At 38.1% G+C, this 17,304-nt stretch overlaps 1 protein-coding gene and 1 long non-coding RNA gene across 4 annotated transcripts in view; one reads left to right on the top strand and one right to left on the bottom strand.

Annotated features, from left to right (window-relative positions):
• Positions 1 to 3,381, bottom strand: part of LOC106044143 (uncharacterized) — an 80,704-nt gene extending 77,323 nt beyond the window's left edge. For all 3 annotated transcript variants that reach the window (XR_007166910.2, XR_007166907.2, XR_007166909.2), the window contains exon 1: positions 3,247 to 3,381. This is a non-coding gene — a long non-coding RNA (uncharacterized lncRNA). The remainder of the gene's footprint in view (positions 1 to 3,246) is intronic.
• Positions 3,382 to 3,785: 404 nt separating this feature from the next.
• RORB (RAR related orphan receptor B) overlaps positions 3,786 to 17,304 on the top strand; it is a 140,488-nt gene continuing 126,969 nt past the window's right edge. Inside the window, exon 1 of the mRNA XM_048073568.2 lies at positions 3,786 to 4,071. Coding sequence (XP_047929525.1) covers positions 4,065 to 4,071 — 7 coding nt within the window. The 5' untranslated portion in view covers positions 3,786 to 4,064. The remainder of the gene's footprint in view (positions 4,072 to 17,304) is intronic.

The following is a 17,304-nucleotide window of genomic DNA, read 5'->3' on the forward strand; positions in this document are numbered from 1 at the left end:
GTTATGAGAGTTTATAGCACATAAACACAGTATAGTGTATATGCATGCTTTATCTAAGGCATACAGGTATAAATCAATGAGAAAATTTAGAAAGTGAATTTGAAGCAAAGAATCTATGGGAGAAGTTCAGATTGTTCAGTCTTTCAATAATTCCATGCAGAGGTCATAAAATGCAAAACTAGAAACTCTGTCTCATGACTTACATACAGTTAGGAATGTCTGGCACTGAGACCACAGAGACAGATGAGACCAAGAAAAGTGTGACCAATCTTGCTCCTATTGAACCTAAGAAATTAATTTTTCCTACAGAATGGATCCGGCTTTCTTTAATGCCTATAGAAATTGACCACTGATATCCAGGGGAATAGAATGGGGCCTATAGACACAGTTTGTTTTAGCTGCAGCAGTAATTTTTAATGAAAAAACTATAGTAGGCAAAATTTGGTACAGTTCTAATGAATACATTGCAAATGATTAAAACGATAAAGCTACCTGGCCTTAAATATTGTATTCTTAAATATTTGTCATTCAAACAGACTTGGAAAAGGTACTAATTTAAGAGAGTATTCTGAAAGGCAGTTTCTCATTATTTAGCTTCTAGTGTAAATATATTAGCAATGATTTTTATTTTTATTTTTGAAAGCATTTGTTAACATTCTGAATAAAACAAGATATTCATTATATTCTAACTCTCTATGCCTGGTTTTTTCTAAACATTTTCCCTGAAGTATTCATGAAACGAGAAATCCCATGAAATCTTTGAAACCTAAGATAAGTACTGTCTTCCAAGAACAGTGAGTTCAAGAACTGAGTACAACTCAGTTTATTTTAAACTACTTAAGATATGTGTTAAACTTTTAAATATGCCAATTTCCTGTATGAAGTCAGGTCACAGCTTTCCTGCGTCTTGTTCACCTACTTGGATGTAGAATGTTTTCAGTAACACTACATTTTGCTTAGCAGACAATATCTCATCCTAAGTATTAGAGTAAATTGCAAATGTAACAACTTGCTACAGCTGATGAAGAAGTTACCTCTGACATCCGGATATATAGACAAAGGAATCAACCTCTAGATCAAGACAGAGGAATGAACCAAAAGTCTACAAGGACTTCTGAAAACAAATAAAAATTGTCACTCTATACAGCAGAGAGAAAAAAGTTCAAGGCTGAAATTATTTAAGGCTGAAATAGCCTTAAAGGCTAAATTATTTTTGTCAATTTAAATATATATAGACAGAGAGAGTCAATAAACAAAATCAAAATCAAATTAAGAGAGAATAGAGGCAATTCAGTTTTGACTTATTTTTCTTAGCTGTCAAAATAACCATATAAATTCCAAATAAACGTGTACCGGTACTTAGTGCAGTAGTGTAAGGTTTTCTGAATGCACTGCTTAGCAAGCAGACAGCTTGTTATTTACCTATCAAAATTTTGACTGGTGTTAAGATGGAGCTTTACAGTTAAATCTAAAAGTCAGATTGGCATGGACAATAAAGACAAGATTGAAAATATGGAAAAAGAGTCATTGCATCCTATTCTAATTCGGCTTTTGTTATGGCTGCTACGTGGACATCCAGGAAAAATAAAAGAGTCTTGGCTGCAATACATCAGGCAAGAATTAGAATATCTCTTTCTCCTAGTTGCTTTTCTAAAGCCTCAAGCACTAGCCAGAAGTTAATTAACACTTCACCCAAATTCCAAATTAGATGTTAGGTAAATTATACACACTAGAAAGATTAGATATATTTCCCATGCTCTCTAACTTTCTTTGTAAAGTGAAGTATAAGTGGTGTTTTATTTAAGTTATCTCAGAAATTTTGCTCATCATGGATAGGTTGGAGAGAAGGCTGATGGGAAAATCCACAAAAGAGAATCCTTTAGACAGTCCTGTCTGCAGCCAGTCACACCTGCTAAAATCTCTGTTATAAAGAAAATATGCCACTGGAAATACCTATTCTTGTGAAGAGAAAAGATGGAAAGTATTAGAAGGTCTGCTGATATAAGAGAAGTAAATAAAACCAATTGGTAAGAGTTTGTAAACAAGATTCTAAGATAGTGCCCTAAGCAAATGCTAACAAACAGCTTGTCATTGCAGTACATAAGATTGCATAAATAAATAAAATCAGGTGGTCAACAATATTAAAGTGTATAATATCTTAGGAATTCAGTGTGTTTGTTTGTTTGTTTGTTTGCTTTGCATGTTTTTTACCAACTCCATCTTAACCACATCAAATCCAGTTAAAACAAAATTCACCAAGATCAGGTAAACCTAAATATTTTCAATATTGGCAAAGCTTTCTTCATGTCTCTCTCAGCTTCAGTTCAAATAGGTGTTTTGAGAGAGGCTGACCAGGAGAACTACTTCCTGCAAACCCTTCACATTGCTCCCAGGACTGAAACTTTGTTGGTTTGCACCAACAGTGGAAGCAACACTGTGCCTATTTTTTCTATACTGATCTTTAACTTTTTCAGAGCAAAAGAAATCATACCTCTGATTTCTTGCACAACAGAGCTGATAGAATTTCAACTCATAATTCATGTACGAAAGAAGAAATCTACTTTGCCAGGTTCATATTTATCTTAAAAGTATCTCTCCTTGAAATATACCCCATTTTATTTTTTTAAGTCGATATGAATAATTTTGTATGGATATGCTTCAGTTAAATCTGTTTTTTTTTTTTTTTTTCGTTTGGTTGGTTTCTTTTTCTATTTTTTTTTCCAATTCTATTTTATGCTTGGAGATAGGAACTGTGATCCTTGGCATTAGGAACTTGTTTTTAAAATGACCGACAGAGATGACTTGTCGTCGTGTTCCATAACTTACCACATAGAAAGAAATTAAAAAAAAAAAAAAGTCGGGAAGAGCCCGCAGTCATTTTTCTTATGGGCAAAACATGGGCAAAACATCAGTTAATTCAGAGGGGGGGTAAAACTTAGGGAAAATCCTGCTGTCCACGGAACATATCGGTTTCTGCGCTACTGTCTGCTGGTCCTACAGAGGGAAAACAAACTGCTTTTGACATCCAGATTCGCTCTTTCATGAGCAAACGACTCACCACCACCAAACTTTCCCCCTCTTGTCAGAAAATGGAACGCAGTTCCCAAGCGCCAATCTCACCGGGGTGAACGCTTTAACCTTCCTCCCAAGGCACCCTCACGGCCCACACACGCACCCTTCCCCGGCCAAAAAATAAAAATAAAAATAAAAACGAAGTCACACGAGGGGCTTTCCTTTGCCTGTTACCTTTCTCCACAAGCTCCGGAGGACCACGCTCATTTCTGCACCGCCGCGCCCAGCCCCGGCCGCCACGGGTAAAAGTTGCGGGGAACAAGCGGGGCGCGGCGGGGCGCGGAGCGGATCGGAGCTCCCCGCGCGGCCGGTGCCGGTGCCGGTGCGGGGCTGGCGGTAGCGGCGCGGTGCCGCCCGCGGGCGCGGTGCCGGGCGGGCGGCGATTGGCGGCGGCGCTGACAGCGGGCGGGGCCGTGCCGGCGGCACCGCCCGCCCCCCGCTATAAGCCTCCGGCCGCGGTTTTCTCGGGTCTCTCTCTCCCGCTCTGCGCGTCCCTGTCGATGCGCAGTGGAAATCCGCACCGGGGAGCTGCTGAGGGGCACCGGTGTCATGTGAAAGCGCACATGCTCTGCCATCCCCGCAGCCCTCCGCGCTCTTTTTCTTCCGTCCGAGTGTTTTTCGTTTTTATTGTTGGTTTTTTCCTAGCGTAACTCCGTTCCTTCCTTCCCCCCCCCCCCCCCCCCCCCTTCCCCTGCTTCGCAAATAGCCAGCCGCCGCCGCCGCTCCGCGGTCCCGGCGACCCCCGCAGGGGCTCCGAGGCGGGCGGGCGGGTGTGCGGCTGCCGCCCCCGAGCAGCTCGCCCGGCGGCGGGCAGCCCGCGGAGCCGCTCCGCGCCGAGCCGCGCCCCGCCGAGCCGCCTCGGAGGGATGGTGTTCCCGGCAGAGCAGAGCTGCGGCCCCCGCCGCCTCCGCGGGTGCTGAGACGGGGTTTTCGTGGTGCGGCTCCCGGGCTCCCAGCTTCATGACTGCGCGGAGCGGGGAGTCGCCAACACCATGCGAGGTAAGCGGGCCGGGCGGGGTGGGGAGCGGCTTATTTTATTTATTTTTATTTTCCGGGGAAACAGCCGGGGAGGAGGTTTTGTGCCGGGGGAGAGGGTCCGAGGGAGAAAGTTGGTGGGTCGCGCCCTCCTGTCAGAGTGACTGCTCGCAGAGTGCTCCCCGCACCCGCGGGGACCAGCCCGAAGTGCCCCCCGCAGGAGGGTGAGGGAGACCCCTGACGTGCCCCGCGGGCCGTGTGAGGAAGTCCGGCGTCACCCGAGGCCGCAGAGGGCAGGGATGGAGGGAGGGAAGCCACTACCGATGTCTGTGCCTTGAAGCACCCCACCCCTGTAAACACCCCCAAAACTGTCCACGGGACGCGCTCGCCGGCGGCAGGTGGTCTGTACCGCAGGAGCCGCCTGCCTCTTGGTCCCAGGTCTCTGCGAGTACGGGTAGGGGCTCTCCCTTCCCTCCCAAAAAGTTGTTCTCAGGACTTTTCTCTGGCTTCACGCTGTTCACCAGCCGCCTAGTCGAGTGGGGGCTACTTTCCTCGGGGGTGGCTGATGGGGAGGGGTGTGTCTCCCGGGATCACCATCGCCGTGCCTGCAACTCTCCTCCTTGGTTCCCCGAGTAAATGCCCCCTGCGCAGCCCTGTTCCTCCACTTACCTTGGAGAGCAGCCAGAGCCTTCCCTTCTGCATCCCCAGGGCTTGCAACCTCACCCGCGGGAGGCCCTGCAGGAGATCGCGGAGCCTCCCCACCAGCGGGAGACTACCAAGCTGCTGGGCAGCTGGTCCAGAGAGTGCCTCTGGGCCACGTGCAGCCTGCTGTGTGTGGCACACTGGGACATCTATCTGCTGGGCACAGGGGATGGGATGTGGGGACGCGTTGTTTCCGCGTGTCTCAGGGCCAGGCAGTGCTCCACTGGCACTCCACTGGCCCCTTTTCCTGGGTCAGGCAAGAACCATCCTTGCCAGCCTCGGGCAACCACAGGGGTTGTACACCTCCTTTGCCACATCCTCCGTGCTCCCGTTTAGTGTCCCATCCTTCCTTTCAGTTGCTTGATAATGAGGCAAAAAGTAGTCTTTCTTGGGGTATAGGGCTGGAGAAGAAGGGTTTGCAAGCAGCAAAACATGCGTGGGGTGGCATCCCCATTGCGTGCAAAGATCTTGAGTCTCTGGTTTGTTTAATGAATGGGGATACACATACTAGAGACAACTCTAGCTAGGATTTCCTCTTATGGGATACTTGCTCCTTTAGCTGAGTTCATTAACAGCACTAACAGATAATGCACGTATGTAATTTTCTCTGTAGAAATTCAAACTTTGATGTTTGCACAGAGAAACAAAAAAGCCCTCTTTCCCCCTCCTCTCCTAGAAGATAGGGTTTGTGCTTTGGGGCATCTACCAAGAACTTGCTAAACAGTATTTCTTTCATAAGAACACAAGGAAATGAAGAGAAGGGGAAACACTCTCAAGTCTGTAAAACATCTCCTTTTGCAGCATTTTTTTCTTTGTTAATGAAACATCTTCAGTGTGAGCGTAACCAGTCAGTGGCTCAGGGTTTTTTTTGATACGTGCTTGCATGTGCCCCTTGGGCAGGGTACCCATTTCCATTTTACTGGGAGTTAGGCCAGCCAAGGCACAGCCATCTTGTCCTCTTGTCCCCCTTGTGCTACCACCAAGCCCAGGAGCTGCCATGACCAGCAAGGAATGAAATGCTTTCTCACTCCTCTGACCCTTTCCTTTAAAATAAGCTTGAGTCTGTCCAAGCGGCCATGTGTTGGGGATGAGGAGTGGGATCCACCAACACACCTGGTGGCATCGCTCACGGGGTCTGCATCTGTCTCTGCCTCCTCTGACACCCCTTGAGCTGTGCTATCAGCTGCCATCCATGAAGAGGTGCCATGCTCTAGCACTAGATGCTTGTTTGTGTTCATGTCTCATGTATGTTTGCTTGCTCAGCAGGGAATTTGCAAGTGGTGGAAAAGGGGGTTGGGGTGGAGGGACAAACAAACCACTTCCAGCCTTGTGCAAAACTCATTGTGGAAGAGGTTACTGAACTGATGTTTTACACCAGGTGTACATTGAGATGAGAGCAGTATTTAACACCCCATCAAACAGATGAGAACACTGTATGCTAATAGAATATCTGTCCGTTGCATTTGTGGCTTGCCTAATAAATTAAATAAATATCATAATTAGTAGATTTCAAGCTTCTGTGAATTAATGCATTTAGACAGCTATAAATGTTCTTGTGAAAGGGTTTAATGAATTTTCAACTGTTATACTCACTGTTATGGTTGGAGGAAGAAGCTCTCTTGTACATGTGAGGTTTTCCCCAAAAATTTCCCAGCCAAGCAGTGATCCTTCCAAGCTACAGTTGATGCACCTAGCCCAACATGCCTGGGGTGAGCAGAGTTTGTTGTGGTTGTTCACCTGCTGCACATCAGAGATGGAGGCCAAAGAGCTGCCAAAAATTTCCAGCTTGTGTTGATGCATCCCAAAGCACTGGGCTGTTGTAGGCTCTTGGCCATCCCATCCCATGGTAGTGCAACTAGCATTGAAGCACATCCCAGCTGTTGTGACACTACATTTCTAGTCACTGGTCATGTCATATTCAAAATAATAGCCTCCAGTGCTACGTCTCCTTTAAATTATTTTGAGGATACACAGCCATGCTGATTTATAGTTGAACAATATTCTGGTGCAGGAGACTGAACACTTGTGTTGTGGATGTGGTCATGGTCATAGTAGTTCCATATCTTTCCTTCTGAATTGGAAATGTAACTTGGAAGTTGATGTCTTTGCCTTTATAAGCTATAGGTATAAAATGTAGATAAAGAATGAGACTTACAATCTCTGTTCAGTGGAGACCTCCTTATTTCAAACCTTCCCATTCCTGTCAAAAACCTGTGAGAGGATAAAGAATGTACTTAACAAAAAAGGTAGAAATGCACTTAAAACATTTTTAGAAAAAGAGAGCTATACAGTGCTCTAAAATCAGTGTGCTGCTTAACTAAAAAAGAAAACAAGTCTTCTGGGTTTTATCTTCTAGTTTAATTTTTGTTAAACTCATTTGTAAAGTTAAAGCTGTGGAATGCTAATGAGTTATGTATATAATGCAAACAGAAATACCTAAGTGGACAAAATATTACAAATCATCTAATTTTATTCTGGGCACTTTTTACCTGTACGCAGACAAAAAAACATTGAGCTATGAACAGTTATATAGAGCACTCCTTTATTGAAAAAGCAGTATTGAAGCTTTCATTTGTGAATCTTACAAAGAGTTTTGTTTTAAAGAAATTGATACCCCTAAGCTGAGGTATTTAAGGAAGTTTTTCTGTGTAGTTTACACTTGTTGGTGTCAGGACTGCCTAATGATATGTTACATAATGTTATATAGTTATTCTGTTTTCTTAGCGTCACTGGAATATTTGTAAGCAATTAGGAAAGTGTGAATCAAACAAATACTATCTGCAGTATTGCTGAGAGAGCTTATTAAGTAACATGTACAAATAGTCTGGATAACTGAGAAATATTTAAGTTCTTTATTTGATGAGTGCAGAAAATCATACACACACATTAAAGCAAATGGAATATATTTCAAAAGTTATTCTAAGAATAAGAAATGCAACTAAATTTGGAATATGTGGCAGTAGTATCCTAAAAGATGTCAACGAAAAAATGAAAAAAAATGCATTGACTATTTAAAACAAACGTGGTAACATAAAATCAATACCGATTTTGACAGATTTAGTATCCTACCCCATAACACCAGAAACTGTTTGTCATCACAGCATGGTGCACCCAACTTGTACTTATCTCAATGATGTTATTGACTTCATTGAGACTCTTTGAAATGTGACAGAAATCAAGTTTCTGGTGTTAGGCCTTTGCAGGTCAATTTTTAGTAAGTGTTTAGAAAATCATGAGCCAGTAATAAACTGCATTATATGATAGAAAATGTATTGTTTGTGTATTGTTCATGTAGCATGACAGGTCGCTCTTTAGAATGAGCAAGAATCAAATCTGAAGTATGAGAGTCTATTTGTACCTCTGCAATACTTTGTTTTGTACTATATTTACATTACAAAGGATGTTGTGCATTTATCTTTCATTATTATATTATGCCACAGTGTTTGGGAGGGAGAAGGGAGAGTATATAATGAAGTTTCAATATAGAACTGTATCTGTTTTATTACCTTTATAATTTTTACCTTAGAAAATATTTTTTTCTGATTTTATTTAATGAGAAAATTGATTTTGACAAATAGATGTCTGGTGACCCGAAATATGGCAACTTAAAACCTACAATAATATGATGTTCGTTAGCTGAAGATGATTTCTCTTTTGTTTTACAGAAAATGTCTGACATCCACTATTGGCCTTTTATAAGTAAATATAGTGATAAGCAATAACTTGATACAATTTACACTTAACAGTCATGGTTGCATTAAGAGATTAATTTGTCTTTTGTTATTTAAAATATATCAATATTCTGAGTTAAATATACCAGAAACAAACAAACAAAAAACAACAACAAAAAAGTACATTCTGAGTAAATTTGAAGTCAGAATTCCAGGTAAAATATGCTAACTACTGCAAAGTCTGTAGGGTGCTTGTGTATTGCAATATGTGACATTGATATGTACCTATTGGATGGATGAAATAGAAATGTGTGGATGAAGTATACCTTCAGCAGCAGTGTGTTGTTAAGTAGTTCAAGGAACTAGGATCCACCATGGCATGGACACTGGTTGCCTGATACAGGAAAACAAAATCAAACAAGTGATTTCCAAACTATCCAGGAAATTGTTTCCTTTCCTTTCAAATGATGCAGTGAATTCATAGAAAACAAAGTCTGTGCTATGAAATTGAAGAATGCATGCTTTGTAGCTGAAGACAAAAGAAGCACACAGGAGTAAATATTGATTGAACTAATCATCAGATGAATAGGAATGAGCTTTACCAGTGCACCAGTATAATAGGTTATGTTAACTAGCCCTTCCGTAGCCCATATGCTGGCCTTTCAACCCATGACTCTATCTACTGGGCACTTAATGAGGGAAACCACAGGTGTTATAACGGCATTTATGGTAAAACAGGCTAAATATAATAGTTGTGTAAATAACTGGATATAGTCAAAATAAATAAATATCTTTATTAATGCACTCAAGCACCATATAGAATCATGATGTAACAGCACTGCATTAGTATTTGTGTTTTACACTTTTAAGACACTGTCCTAAATCACTTGATGTTAAGCTTAGTAATAAACCTGTTAAATCAACTTCAACAAAACTATAAATTCTAAAGAACCTGATATATTTGAATTTTAAATCAGTTTTTAAAGAGTAATTTTAACAGCTTTGAGCATTTAACACATTTGGGGCTTTCCATAATGACTTTCATAGACAAAGTGTAGATGTCAAAATGTTGTTCTTTGTGATTCATGTTTGTAAAGTTCAATGTTGTTCCTTCAGATTCTGTTTGCAGTCTGGGTAAAGTCTGTAGTGCAGCTTTGAGAATAAGACATCACACAGTGTCAACGAGGGTGGCAGACAGAAGGTGCATTTTGGATTGTGCCATTTTCCTATTTGTTTCTAATATTGCTTTCATGAGCATATTCAAAACTCTTATTTATGCATATGATTGACAATAAAATAAATCTATCATCATGGCCTGCTTCTTGTTTAACTGAGCAATACTTAATCATTTGAGTGGTCTTGTGGATGGGAATGTTGGCCCTCTGTATTTTTGCTGTCTGTGTATGTGTTGGAGCTGTATATTTAAAATAAATAAATTTAAAAAAAAAAAAGCTCATGCTTAACTTTGCCAGACACATTCTGCTGGAAATTTATGCAAACAGAATGACAGCTGTTTCTGCCTCTGATACAAGTATATAAGCTAATCCAGTTTGACATAAATGTGGTTATTATGCTGTTAATGATGAATTATTTTGATGAATTGGCAATTACAATGCATCTACAGAATTTTTAAGGAAGATCAACGCTGTTACTTCTTCACAAAAACACAACAAATATTAAAAATCATATGTTTATCTGGAACTGAATCATGTACATTTAAAACCACATACTCATTAAAGAGTAAACGTCAAGTAATTGTGCTTGCTTGACAGACAAACTCATTCTGAAAGTTTTAGTGTTGTCGTGGGTCTTGTTTATGTGAGTCATCCAGTTAGCATTTGGTTAGATTTGATAGGACTACTCACATAAATAGGGCAAGCTGAATTTGAGGCCGTTTGCTCAATGTCTCTTTGAAACCCAATGATTAGAATTGTAAGAAATATGAATCATTAGAAAGGCTTAGTCCTTGTTGCCCTGAAATTTCCACAAAATCAGCCTCCATTCCTAACTGCCTGAAACACTTCGGTGCTCAAATATGGATGTTGGCTTGGCTGGAAATTTGTATTTGCAGGAAGGTGTTGGTAAATACATTACTTGTTTTCTCAGCTAATGTTGAGCTATAAAAACTGTTCAAAAGAATTGTTCTTCAACCAGTTGTCAATAAATCACTTTAACTGTTGTGCTTATTCAGAATGCCATACTGCTGCTAGTAAAAAAAAAAAGTCTAATCTTTATTGTAAGAAAATATATGCATTAATAATAGGTATGAATATACTACATGAAATAATGGGTAAAATAGCAGTATAAATTAAGAGGAATTGTTGATAATTATTTTAAAGTGAGTCTTTAATTCATTATGTCTCTTTGTCCATGTTTTTGAGGTTGTCTCACAGTTAATCCATTCCTCTTAGTTATCCATGTTCACTGTGGAGGTTTCCTGGACACAACAGGACACCTTCCACATCAAAATTATTTTCAAGATTTACATCTCTGCTTCATTAATCCAAAAGTTAATTCATTCTTTAGAGTAACATTTCTAAAAAAAGGCATACATTCTCATCACATTTAATTTTTCCACCCAGCAATCCTCTAGACTAAAAACGTCTTTACTCTTACAAGCAATATGTATTATATGTTGATTTTTTTCTTCTTTCTTTTTTTTTTTTGAGTGAAGGTGTTCAGGGGTAGGGGGATGGGGGAGAAAAACTAGATCAAAAGAAGACAAAGAAGTTATTAAATTGCAGTTCAATGTGCTGTCAAAATAATGAGCTGTCAAGAGGGTAGCATATTATGTTATGGAGCAGGTTGTTTTTGGTCTCAGATGAAATTATGGTTCTCTTAAAATAGACTTCAAGTGTAAAAAGTGAAAACAAGGCTGTTTATAAATAAACAACCTTTGCATTACCATTCCCACTAGAACAGGAGATAAAATGAGATGGGCTTTAACCAATTGGATAATTGAAGGGTTGGATTATTTAGCAAAAGGTGCACATTGGATGTTTGCAGTTTTTTGAAGGGTGACTGGAAACTACAGCCCCAGCCCTGCAGTCAATTGAAAAAAAAAATGTGGAGCAAACTGTATTCCAAAAGATTTATTGGAAATGATCATTTTTTCTTAGAGGACAGCATATTGTACTTTATATATGGAAACTGTATTTAGTGTGTGTTTATATATAGATAGATATATTAAGGACAATATTTGATTTAAAATGTTTCTTAAAGACATTAATCTGTATTGTCTCCTCTTTCCCTCTTGAAAAACATGCTGTATTACTAGGTGATGATAAACTACTTCCAGTTAACTTCTAAATTTAAGAGCTTGCCACGGGAGTGTATTTTCAAAAACTTGTTTTGCCACATTGCTTGTAACTTTTTCCTTTATCACTTTTATACTTCAAACAAAAGCATTGATTACTTCAGTATGGGTTGTTTGGGGGATTTTGTGCAATACTTGTACTATATTCAGTGTACTATATATTTAATTGGGATGAACTGAAAGAAAAGAGAGACCATACACAGAAACTGAGGCCAGATATTCATATGTGGTAGGAACACAAATTTGAACAAATGCAGCACAGTCTAGTGGCACAGAGAAGTAATGGCACTAGAGAAGAAACGTTAAAATACAGTGCCATTCAGTGGTTGAATCTCTGTGAAGGGAAGAAACCTTCTTTTGGAGAAAGTTTCAGTGATGATCTAGCATAGCTCATTTCAGTTTGTTTTGGAATTTATACTCAAACTGTCATTCCTTATTTCAATGAATTTGTGAAAGTTATGTGAGTACATGTTATTAGCAGTGTCTGACCGCAAATCCTTCTTTTCCTCTTTTGACAAAAACCACTCTCTGTATGTCAGTCAGTACATATAGAAATGTGACACAAGATGAATTTAGCTGTTCTTTTAATGTAGAGAAACCTGTAATGTACTTATGATAATATATATAGACAGCACTATACCAGGAATCTTTATTATATGTATCAACAATAATTGTGGAATATTTGCATTTAAAGTTAATGTTGCTATATATTGGAAAAAGTCAATAGCAACAATTTTTTTTTTACATCTTCTCAAAAGTCTATGTATTCTAGAGAATCTAAAATCATTAGTATAAAATAGCATGAATTAAAGCAACATATAAACAAGATAAAACAGTTTTGATTTATTTCAATGGGATGCACTTTAACAATTGTGAATCCTCAGTAATATATGCTAGTTTCTTCTTAACCATAGACAATTCTGGAAAAAACAGATTTTTTTAGTATCTCAAGTGATTAAGAGTAAGAATAAGCAGGAAGATTAAAATAATATCAGTAAATATCAACTATGGTTCATTAACACCGCTTCAGAATAATTCGAACTACAAATTGTTCCACAGCTTAAAGAATGACATCACATTCTACTACAATTTGCAAAGTACTTCTACATGTTTATGAAATTAAATTACAGTTGGCAAACCAATTCTACATGTTTATGAAATAAAATTCCTTATGTGGAATGGATTGAAAATAATGGCCTTACCAGTATTGTGGCAACTGTTGCAATATTAAAGATGAAACATCAAAAGTAGCCAGTAACCATTATCTGTAATTTAATTAAAAAATAATTAATTAAAAATTAATTTAAAAATTGGTCTTCCACAAAATTATGTGTGCAATATCTACTAAAACACTTTGAGGAGCAACAATTATCACACAAAGATTTCTGAAGAAACTGTTCATATGTGTGTTTAAAAGAAATATACTTTACAGTATATTACAACAACAAAGTGAAACCTCTCTGCAGAGCTGAGGCATGGTTGATTCAAGGTGTAACCTTATTTTTGAAACAGAATTCCCTATAGAACTGTCTTAAACATTTTACTCTAAAACTAATGGTACAGTATGGCTCTGGTTATTTAGTCTAATGATTTTTAGATGACAGAGCTAAATAATACACTTCGAGTTCAGAGGTTAAGAGGGAAGAAAACTCGCAGTCTTACTTCATAACCCTATCCAAAAGTTCTTCCAATATTTATTTTTGTCAAATTTTGTGTGTGTTTTTTTTTTTTTTGCTAGCATACAAACCAAGATATGCTTTAAATCAGCAATTGCTATAATCATTACTGGGAGTGCTGTGAAGAACAGGACACTAAATAGACTTTTTGCAGCATACCATTTTCAGGCTTCAGCAGAATCTAGGGGGAAAAAGACTGTGCCAACTTCATCATAAAGATGAAGAAGAAAAGTACATGATTTCAACAGGGAATTTAAACAAACACAAGAGAAAATGAGGAGGAAAAAAGTGTGGTGAATTTAGAGGAAAAAAAATGCATAGAAAGGGTGCTGTTTCAAAAGCAGGAGAGTGATATGGAAGAAATATGTGGAAATGTAAAGGAAAAGTATATGAAAAAGGATGAGGAGTTGTGTTTGTTTTTTGTGATCACTCCTATACTCCAAAGTACTGGTCTCTTCATTATCCACTCATTGCAGGCTGAGGTAAATAACAGAGGGCGTGCTGTTAGAAATGAGAAAGAGAGAGAGAAGTGGGAGTAATAGAAAGAAAGAGTGAAATAAGGGGAAAAAATGTACAATATGAATGTATTCATTGTACTACTCTGTAATACTTGGTGTTGCATTTAGATTTGTTGTAATGGGACTTCAACCTTTTTGGTATTCAGCTAAATGCTAACATTAGACATCCACTCCCATTCATTTTGCCATGTATATGCAGAGCTCTGCTACTCAAGAGTGCTGCAAGTTGGAACATCACATATACATCACATATACAGTTATGTAAGCTGTCTGTAGGAGCTTGGCATTCACTCTTTTTCAGCCAAGTTATTCATTTGCAAAATTGAAATGTTGTTTACAAAATACATCCAAACCTGACCTTTCTAAACTCTGGATCAAATCAAATGTGGTGGTTTTTTTGTTTTGTTTGTTTTTTCTCCCTATCTTTCCTTTTTTTTTCCCCTCTCATTCTTACTCTATATTTTTTCAGTCACTCTTGTGACTGAAAGCAGTACAGACTGAAAAGGCCTTGGCACTAAGGACTTTCACTTGTTAGAAAATGTAGAATTAGTTGATTAGTGCATTAGATCATTGCAAGTGTCCATATCATATAAAATTATGTTTTGTTTTGTTTTTTTATGTTTTGTTTTTTTCCCCTTAAAAAAAAAAAATCTTTGTGTGGGATATACTGTAGGGAAGAATTAAAGAACCTGTTAAAACTTGGTCTGGCTACATCTCCATCATATATCTATTACATTTGCGTGCCTGTAACCTTGGAGATAGAAGAGGTGCTTGAGAGATGAATCTCTACTTCCCTTGTACTGCCTGGTTGCTAGCAACTGCTCACTCTCTTGCCTAGTAAAAGATTTTGCCTGTATCTTTTTTTTTTTTTTAAAGAGTCAGGTAATTCATATAATAGTCAGGTAATTCATATAATAGTCAGGTAATTCATATAATAGGCTTTTTGAGGCAATGGAAGTGTGTAGTAGTGAAAAGATAGTGTCCTACCTGATAACAGCAAAACTTTTTGGTTTGTTTTTGCTTGGTTATTTGTTGTAAAATACAAATAATGTCTTTAAATCCTTTTTCCATGTTCAGAAGATAAAGAGAAATATAAAATGCTATTATGATACTCTTCTTTTTTTCTAAGACCGACATATTTTTTTAGTACCTACCCTTGACTACCTTTCCCCTTTGTAGCAACCCCACAGAACTTACTACAGAAGAAAAAAAAAAAAAAAAAAGGAAATAAATTTTTGGAAAACTACTCTGGTAGTGTAGGAGTTTCATTTACATGAATTCTCTGCTTTCCCACATCCCCCCTGCAGTTTTCTGTAAGTCCTAAGCATAAAACAGGCAGAGAGCCAAGCTGTCATCCGTTAACATCTATTTCATCCATTCTCAGGATCAGCTGAGCTAAAGGAGGTTATATGTCTTAGAGAAAAGTCTTTAGGTTGTTATTGAAATGTTTGAGAATGCATCAGATTTTGACCCAGTGTTAACCTACATTATCTTTTGGGCAGAAATGAGCAGCAGTATAAAATCATTTCAAGAAGACAAGTGCTATTAAATACATGCTGTAATTTTTCATAATATATCAAAGGACAGACTCCTAGTTTACTGTCAAGACTCCTATAAATTATTTAGGAATTATTTTTCATTTAAGGAATGAAGCTATTTCTGTGAAAATACTGATCACTCTCTAAAGGTGACTTTATGTTACTTTAAATAATAGTAAACCATCATTAACTTTTTACTTACCTCACTACAGAAAAGTAACTGATAAGGTTTCATATTTTAGATGTATCTAAAGATATATTTCTTATTTTATGAGGGAACAGGTGATATTTTGGTATGTTTTTGCATAGAATAGTTGAATAACTACTAAAAAATGAATATTAAAGAAATAATAAATTTAAATTTATTCAAAAATTAAATAATATTATTTTCTTATGAGTTTAAAAAAAAAATTCAGTAGATGTATTCACATCTAAGCATACAAATTTACCTTAAATAGCTATATATTTTTGTAGTTTATAATGAGGAGGAAAAAGAGAAAATAGTGCACCATTTTTCTGTTCTGTTTTGATATCATGTTTATGGTTTCACAGGTTTTGCTCTAAGAGCTAACCAGTCATTTTGATGTACACTTATTGGTTTGGGATTTTACTGCAGCTGTATTTTTAAGTTTTTAGGTTGTTTTGTTCAGTATTGGCTTTAATTCCCACCTCCACTGACTTATTTGTTGCTTTCTTTTCTTGTAGTCTTTGTGATTCTTCATTTCAGGAGCTGCTTCTATGACAATTATAGTTCTATTGGCAGCCTGAACAGAAATTGTCCATTGAATAGGTATTAAGGATGAACCAGAAAGATCCTTCTCACACTGTGTTCTTTAGAAAGACAGACTGAAGAAGAGTTTGTATCTGTCCATGCCAAAATAACCTATAATTATGCACTTGAATGAATATTTTCTGCAGTGACATTTGTAAGCAATCCATGTACAGGAAAGCCAATATAAGCTGTATTTAAGTTATGCCATGTATTTTCTTCTCCTGCGTGACTGTTTCTACCTATATGAAAAGTAATAGCTCCCATTCTATTGCAGACACAGTCAGCATCTTTATACACTAAAGAAAATAAGAAAGCCTTTGTGCAATGAAACTGTCAAATCAGTTAAATTAGAACTTTTGCAAGGATTTTTCTAAGTCAGGGAGTGCTTTCATATGTGATATAGTCTTTACTAGAAAAAGGGGCCAGTCTGATGTCTCTTCTGTACCCTGCAAAGATTTAAGACCTATTCCAAAAGGTTTTTTTGGCATGTGAATACCTGTATAGGTGAGGTTACTGATGTGGCAGAAGTCTTGTCAGGTTATCGTTAGGTACAGACGAGATCCTGGGAGCCAAACTGGCTACAACAGTGGGTCTATCTCTCTTCTGTCATTGCCCTATTGTGCTTCAACATTGACCTTGAAAGACCCTTTTCCTGTGGCAGTTATAACCTTGGCCTTGCTACTGACAGTGCCAACAGGGGTGCCAATTAGTGCTGTGTGGTGGGTTTTGTTTTTCCTTTTCTATGAACAAAGTCCATTGAGGACTGGACTGAGACCACCAGCTTACTTCCAGCAGGCCACCAAGTGCTGTGGCTTTTTTATTTTGCTCAGTCACTCACTAAACAACCTGGTGTTGAACTTTTGTCTGTAATCTGTTTATAGTCTCTGTATCTATCATTAATTCTAAATCATTTCACTTCCTAGAATAAGATGTTTGCTTCTAAAGTATGTTGATAAACCATAGTATTATCTGTAAAAAATACATAAAAAAATTCAGGTTACTTCCAGTGATTAGAGATTGACTTTGAATTTGCTTTTACAAAGTTCAAAATTTTTACCAGAACC

Source organism: Anser cygnoides, chromosome Z (genome assembly GCF_040182565.1).
Source record: "Anser cygnoides isolate HZ-2024a breed goose chromosome Z, Taihu_goose_T2T_genome, whole genome shotgun sequence".
NCBI classification, from domain to species: domain Eukaryota; kingdom Metazoa; phylum Chordata; class Aves; order Anseriformes; family Anatidae; genus Anser; species Anser cygnoides.